At 40.1% G+C, this 8,124-nt stretch overlaps 1 protein-coding gene across 10 annotated transcripts in view; it reads left to right on the forward strand.

The window, feature by feature from the left end:
• Positions 1 to 8,124, forward strand: part of STAG1 (stromal antigen 1) — a 237,727-nt gene that overhangs the window by 140,079 nt on the left and 89,524 nt on the right. For 8 of the 10 annotated variants that reach the window (XM_014537494.1, XM_014537495.1, XM_014537496.1 and 5 more), the window contains 3 exons: positions 2,460 to 2,514; positions 3,768 to 3,866; positions 4,874 to 4,953. In XM_014537494.1, the coding sequence (XP_014392980.1) occupies positions 2,460 to 2,514; positions 3,768 to 3,866; positions 4,874 to 4,953 (234 nt within the window). The remainder of the gene's footprint in view (positions 1 to 2,459; positions 2,515 to 3,767; positions 3,867 to 4,873; positions 4,954 to 8,124) is intronic. The other 2 variants (XM_014537497.1, XM_005863539.2) reach the window with 1 other exon arrangement.

Here is an 8,124-nt window from a genome sequence, read left to right on the forward strand (position 1 = left end):
GCAGCAAGCAAGCCTTGTGCTCGCTTCAGTGCCTGGCTGCCGGCCGCCATCTTGGCTGACAGTTAATTTGCGTATACTCACTGATTAGCCAATGAAAAGGGTAGCGGTCGTACGCTAATTACCATGTTTCTCTTTTATTAGTGTAGATTAGTGCTAATCATTCCTTCAGTGATTAAGTACAGCACTGTAGCCATGTTTTTTGGTTGGCCTTGCTATCAGGATGTTATTAATGTAATGAGTAACTAAAATTTCTGTGTGGCTTTGGGCTTGTTGAAGATCGAGCCCTATCCACTGGTGGCGTATTGTAGAGGAATTTAGGTATCCCTGCAGAACTATCTATATATATATAAAAGTCCAGCGACCAGAATGGCAGAATGACCAGAACAACCAGTGGCTATGACGCACAATGCGGCAGCCAACCAACCTGCCCCCGATCAGGGGTGAGGCCAGCTGACCAACCAACTGTGGCCCCTCTCCCCAGCTGGCCTCCAACATCCTGATCGGGGGCAGAGCCAGCCGGCCAATCACCTGCAGCCTCTCCCCCCCAGTGGCCCGGCCCAATGGGCCCCCATCGGGGTGGGCCAGCCAGACCCCCCCCACCAGTGCACAGATTCATGCACCAGGCCTCTAGTAGTAAAAATATGTTGCAGGCCAGTCTGTGTGAATGCAAATTGTTCCTGATCTTTATCCTCTAACTAGAGGCCCAGTGCATGAATTCGTGCACCAGTGGGGTCCCTCGGCCTGTCCTGCGAGATCGGGCCGAAACCGGCTCTCTGACATCCCCTGAGGGGTCCTGGATTGCAAAAGGGCACAGGCCAGGCCGAAGGACCCCACCAGTGAACGATCGGGGTCGGGGAGGGATGCGGGAGGTTGGCCAGCCAGGGAGGGACCGCGGGGGGCTCCAGGACGTGTCCAGCCTGTCTCTCTCAGTCCCGATCGGCCAGATCCCAACAGCAAGCTAACCTATCAGTCGGAGCGTCTTCCCCCTGGTGGTCAGTGCACGTCATAGCAACTAGTCAACCAATTGACTGTCTGCCCCCTGGTGGTCATTGCACATCATAGTGAGCGGTTGAGCGGCCTTAGCATATCATTAGCATATTACACTTTGATTGGTTGAACGAACAACTGGATGACTGGACACTTAGCATATTAGGCTTTTATTATATAGGATGGGATCAAGTAAAAGGGATTAGCCAGATCAGTAACAGTGTACTACTTTCCATTTGGGCTGCCACTGTTTTAGTGACAATGATAATATCAAGGACTGCTGGAACTTTCATGTCTAACCTGTGGTAATCTGTCAACCTCCAAGCTCTGGAGGCCTTCCTGAGTGGGAAGACAGACTGTTAAATTTTGATTGAGTGGTTATCAGCACCACTGCTTGCATTGTCTTGAATTAACAGAATAATGTCCTCTTCCCCACCATACTTGTGTTGAACAATATGCCATATTTTGGCTGTATTATTTATTTGTATTGTAACTATAAATCTACTTTTGCCCATCCCTGAATTATGCCCCCTTGCATCTAATAGTTCTCTGCTGTTCTGTGATCTTACCATCTCTTGGCTCTTGGAAGCTAAATTCTGTTTGAAAATCTATTGTCAACCCTAGCCTATAAAACATAACCACTGTGGAGCTTCTCAGTAATGTCTGTGCCTCTATCACAAGTCTTGTCCTTTTTGCCTTGGTAAACAAAGTATTCTCTAGGCCCTCCTGAGAAACATACTCCACTGGTATGTCTTCTGAGCTTATAGAATAGGTCCTTTCTGGCATGCTTACTTCCCTGTGTCTTTGAATTCCTTTTTTCACAGTCTGGCACACAATTCTAGCATCTATTTCATTTACTATACACCATTACGTTTTCCAAGAGCCATCCAGCAATATGTTGGGCCATTTCCAGGGACCCTTAACAGGGCCTTAAATCCTGAGTCACGGGAGAGTGTCCCAGATCCAAAAACTTTCCTGTTTTTTATTCCCACTCCCAGGTCCAGTACCCTCAGCAACTACTCTCTACCATATTCTCCTAGTTCTTTCTGGTTCAAATTGGCCCATTCCTTTAGCACTTAGAGCATACTGGAGGCCCATGCACGAAATTCGTGCAAGGGTAGGCCCTCGAAGCCCTGGCTGCCTCGGCCCTTACAGCTGCCCCTGCTGTTCCCTCGTAGCCCTGGCTTCGTCCAGATAGTCTTTCTGCTGTTCAGCCGTTTGGTCGATTTGCATATTACACTTTTATTATTGTAGATAATCCTTCTCCTCCCTTTGTATACATATTACTTTCCACTTGGGCCATGCTGAGATTTGACCTTAGCCTGGTGGCCGCAAGGGGAGGTTGCTGTAGACCATGAGGAGAGCTACAAGAATTGTCCTTAACGGCACTTACTTCACTTGAGGCTTCCGTATAGCCAGGGGTAGGGGGCATACTATCCTCTAACAAGAGATAATATGAGCCTTAATTTCAGGCCCACAAGTTCCTGGGAACCTTGGAGTTCAAGGTTCTCAGCTGCATCCACCCAGGTATTCTTTTTATATTTTTTTAATTGATTTTTTTTTTGAGAGAGAGAGGAGGGGAAAGACAGATATATCGATGTGAGAGGGGAACATCAATTAGCTGCCTCCTGCACACCACCCACCAGGAATTGAGTCCACAATCTGAGCATGTGCCCTCACCAGGAGTCAACCAGCAACCCTTCAGTATGCAGGCTACACTCTAACCACTAAGCGACACCGGCCAGGGCTACCGCAGCATTTAATCCTTATAACAGCCTTACAAAGTTGGCATCACCATTTCATAAATGAGAAAACTATTAGAGTGATTAATATATTTGCTATCTCTCATGTAGCTTATAAGCTATAGTATTGGAAATAAAATCTAGTTTTGTCTGATTCCAAAATTTGGATACCCACTGTTACAGTACATTGCTTCCTTTTTGAAAAACGGAAACTTCCATCTTCTTTGAATCCTTTGAAAGAGTTAGATAAATTTCTAAATTATTCTAAACACACGTTGATCACCAATATCTACTCCAAGTTAATAACTTTATATATATATATAAAAGCCCAACAACCAGAACGGCGGATCGACTGGTGGCTATGACGTGCATTGTGGTAGCCAACCAGCCTGATCTGGGCCCCAATCGGCCCCCAACACCCCAAATGGGAGCGGGGCTGGCTGGACCCCACCCATGCACGAATTTGTGCACCGAGCCTCTAGTTATAGATAATGTACTAGTAAATGGCAGCCCCAGAACACTTCATTCTTTTATTTTGCCTGTTTTAAACATTCTGCTGTTTATCTGTTTATTAACTGCTCTTTCTGGAATATAAAAGGTATTCCATAAATATTTGTTAAATTAATAAATGATGACCCTTAAATATGAAATTAGGTTTTTCCTATAGGATTATTCAGTACTTACATGAAGGACAAATTAGGATGCCCTTCTCTAATTGAAATCCTACGTTAAAAATTCTCTCAAAGTGCCACAGTATAAGGTGGGAAACATTCCATGTTGAATTAGAGTTGGTAAATGTTTGAAAAGGGTGTAGGTTACTCTCAAGTAACTAAGGGGTTTTCATTGCATGTTTTATTAAATATAAATGAAACACAGGCTATACAATTGTTCAGTTCCACCCTATGTTGTTTTACAATACGAAGTAAATTGAATGGGTAAGCTAAAAATTACTTCAGTCTTCATAAAGACTAGAAAATCTTTTCAATTCTTTTGGCTTCATTGATGGCTTCTGTTGTGTTTTTATTTGTATTTCTATAGCAAGGAGAAGTCAGGCTAAAGTGTTTGAAAGCTCTACAGAGTCTGTATACCAACAGAGAATTATTCCCCAAATTGGAGCTATTCACAAACCGATTCAAGGTAAGCGTCAAGAATGCTTAGACTTAATTTATTTTTCACTTTAAAAGTGCTATTTATAGCTAGTTTAGCAAATTACATTACCATAAAAAGTATTTAGTTGATATTCTTTACTGCATATTCTTTAGATAAATCTGAATTAAGTAGATGAGTGAATATTTGCTGTACAAAGTATATTACCAACATGAATTCTTATTTATTGCCGCCGATAAAAGGCTCTCCTGCTTAAAACAAGATTTTCTTTATTACAGCTTTATATAATTACTAGAGGCCCCGTGCATGAAATTTGTGCACAGGGGAAGGGGGAAGTTCCTTAGCCTGGCCTGCACCCTCTCCAATCTGGGACCCCTCAGGGGATGTCCGACAGCCAGTTTATGCCTGATTTTGAAGATCAGGCCTAAACCGGCTGTCAGACATCCCTCTCACAATCCAGGACTGCTGGCTCCTAACTGCTCAACTGTCTGCCTGCCTGATTGCCCCTAACTGCCCCCCATGCCAGTCTGGTCGCCCCCAACTGCCCCTCCCCCCCGCCAGCCTGGTTGCCCCCAACTGCCCATCTGCCAGCTCCCCTGCCAGCCTGATCAACCCCTAACTGCTCCCCTGCCGACCTGGTCGCCCCATGCAGCCTGCTGTTCAGTCGTTTGGTCATCCCTCACTAACCCCCCTGCCTACCTGGTCGCCCCACGCAGCCTGCTGTTCAGTAGTCCATCTGGTTGTTTCAGTCGTGATGGCCCCTGGCTTTTTATATATTAGGACATTAATTTTGCAAGTTAACGTTTATTTGTCTCAGTGTTAGGGAATGCCAGTCAATGAGAAAGATTTTAGATTATGAACATTTCTCCTAATACATACCTCCTTTCTGTGAGTAGGACTATGATAATACTGTTTCAAGATTAAAGTTTTCCTTTTAATTTATCTTTAGTCTTGCATATATTCTCCCACATATTTCCTTAGGTCTGCCCCAACTTGTTTTCTGCTCATGGATGATTTGATTTGTAATTTATTTTCAGGATCGCATTGTATCAATGACACTTGATAAGGAATATGATGTTGCTGTGGAAGCTATTCGATTGGTTACTCTGATACTTCAGTAAGTGTAGTTAAAATCTTATTAATATTGTAATGTCCTTTTCCCCAGCATTATTGATATACTTTACATATACTAGTATAACCCTAATATACAGGGTGGGGCAAAAGTAGGTTTAATAATATAAAGTAAGCACTGTGTTTCTTGTACTCACAACTGTAAACCTACTTTTGCCCTACCCTGTACTTATCACTATAGGTTCTACTTTTACATTTTAAGGTTAGGTTTGAAACAGCATGTTTTCTGTTTTTCTCTCTTTGTTTTTTATTTTGACTATTTCTGTTTCCTTCATATTAAAGTTCTTTTATGTAGGATATATCAATGAAGAAACTAGTCCAGGGGAAATATCAATGAAGAAACAGAACTTTCTCTTTTAAAAAAAGAAAGAAGGCCTCAAAAGAGATAGGATTTTCAAATAGGCTTCTTTGGAATGGTATAGAAGTAGGAGAAAGGTAATAAGGCATTTAAATTACATCATTACTATGCTAGAGATTTAATAATTTTATTTACAGAGCTTTGACTAAAAATTATGAAAAATTTATGTGAGAGAATGTAGATCCTAGTAAAGTCATTAAAAATCATCTCCTACCTTGTGATGCCACATCTGTCATGTCCCAATACCAACTATGATAGGGTCTATTGTTTTCATGTATTTTTTTCTCTTTCTAATCTAGTATCATACTCTGTATTATGGTAGCTTTATAATATAGTATGTGTTACAAATATGGCCTCTTCTTATTGGGTGATTCCTTCTACTTAGCTATTTGTGGACTTTTTTCCCCCTTCTATATGAATTTTTAAAGTATAGTTGTTTAGTTCCTCAAAAACTGGCTGGGATTTTAAATATCTGAACTCCATTTAATTTGTTGTTGTTGTTGTTGTTGTTGTTGTTGTTGTTGTTTGTGTGTGTGTGTGTGTGTGTGTGTTTGAGAGAGAGGGAAACATTGATTTGTTGTTCCACTTATTATTGCAGGTATTAATTGTTTCCATATGTGCCCTAACCAGAGATTGAACCCACAACCTTGGTGTTATGAGGACAATGCTCTAACCAACTTATGAGAGAGAGGGAAACATTGATTTGTTGTTCCACTTATTTATGCAGGTATTAATTGTTTCCATATGTGCCCTAACCAGGGATTGAACCCACAACCTTGGTGTTATGAGGACAATGCTCTAACCAACTTAGCTACCTGGCAAGGGCAAGACATGCTTTTTTAGAAATTATTATTATTGATTTTGGACAGAGAGGAAGGGAGGAGGAAGGGAGAGAGAAACACATCGATGTGAGAGTGAAACAGTAATCAGTTGCCTCCCATATGCATTCCCACTGGGGACCAGGGACTGGGGATGGAACTGCAAACTTAATTTTATACCTGGAGTGGGAATCAAATACAGGATCTCTCTCCACATGAGCCTGGGATGGTGCAATTTTTTATTCAAATCTTATTTGGTCTTTTACATAAGTTTTAAATTTTTTCATAAAGATATTGTACATTATTTATTAGGTTAATTTTAAGCACTTTATGGTTTTGTTGTCATATGATTCATATTTAGTCTTAAAAATATTTTCTGCTTAGTTTTTGCTGAGGAACAGAAAGCTTTAATTTTTATGTTGTTATTATATACGCAACTTACTAGAACTCTATGCATTGTGATGGTTTGTTAATTCTGTTGGGTTTACTATATAGATTATTCTGTCGTCTGCAAACAATTTGAGTTTTGTCTTTTCCTTTTTTAACCTTAAAACATTTGTTTTAATCTCTTGTCTAATTGCATTAGCCAGGACTTTCAGCACATGCCCAGGTTGTGGGGTGTTTTATATTCTTTTTGTTCTTTAGATTGCATCTAAAGTTCTTTGTTTCTGTGATTTCTGAGGTATGTTTTTGATATATCATAAAAGTTCTTTTGTGTACTGTTTTGTGAGATTTTCCTTTCATACATTGATGAGCCTGAATCTAATTGACAGCATATTTGTCCAATGGTAAACCACCATTGCATTTCTAGATTAAATCCTGTTTGAATACAATATATTTGATTTTATTGTATTTTACTAAAATACATGTTATATTTAATGTCTTATTTAGGATTTTCACATCTGTTTTCATGTGTAAATTTGACGTAATTTTTTTCTTGTTTTTTATCCAGCTTCAGAATCAAGAGAATTATCTGTAAAATATATTCAATAGTTTCTTGCCATTTTTCTGTTCTGAAACAAATTTTCACTGACAGAGATTACTTTTTTCTTGAAACTTTGAAAGAATTCTCCTGTTAAAGACATTTCAGTTTTCGATTACTTTTGAGGAAAAGGTCTTTAATTACCATTTCTACTTATTCAATGGTTATATAAATTTTATTTCTTGTGCTAATTTTTGCTTTTTGTAAACTTTAAAAAATATCAATTTCATCACTGCTTTCAGATTTATTATTTTATAGTTTATGATATTCATAAAACTTTGCTATTTCTTTTGTTAATTGCACTTTTTAATTTGTTTTATTTCTGTCCTCTTTTTCTTGATTAGTCCTGATAGACGTTTGTCCATCTTACTACTGTTTTAAAAAAAAACTTGCTTTTTTTGGCTCGTTTGTTTCTTGTTTTCTAATAATCATATTTAAACATATATTTCAGTATTACTTTACTGGTCTGATAAGAAGTTGGACATACTAGTACAGTATTTTCATAGACATTTAAAGATAAATATTTGTATTACCTTTATGATTACCATTATAATCATAGATTATTCACTATTGTGTTTTTGTTCTCCCCAAATATATCAATTTTTTAGAGCTGTCCTTTCTGTTTTATTGCATTATCTGAGAATGTGTTCTGAGTGGTTTGGTCAGTTTTCTAACAACATATATCTACAGGGTGGGACAAGAAGTAGGTTTGCAATTGTGAGTACACAAAACAGAGTTTACTCTTGTGTTATTGTTTATTAATAACTAGAGGCCCGGTGCACAAAAATTTGTGCACTCAGGGGGGAGGGGGGCGTCCCTCAGCCCGGCCTGTGCCCTCTCGCAGTCTGGGACCCCTCGGGAGATAACGACCTGCTGGCTTAGGCCTGCTCCCGGGTGGCAGAGGGCACGCCAAATCCCTAGGTGCAGCCCCTGGTCAGGCTCAGAGCAGGGCCGATTGGGGAGTTGGGGCGCCGCCCCCTGTCATGCACAGAGCAGGGC

This window comes from Myotis brandtii, unplaced genomic scaffold (assembly GCF_000412655.1).
Source record: "Myotis brandtii unplaced genomic scaffold, ASM41265v1 scaffold18, whole genome shotgun sequence".
In the NCBI taxonomy this organism is placed as follows: Eukaryota; Metazoa; Chordata; class Mammalia; order Chiroptera; family Vespertilionidae; genus Myotis; species Myotis brandtii.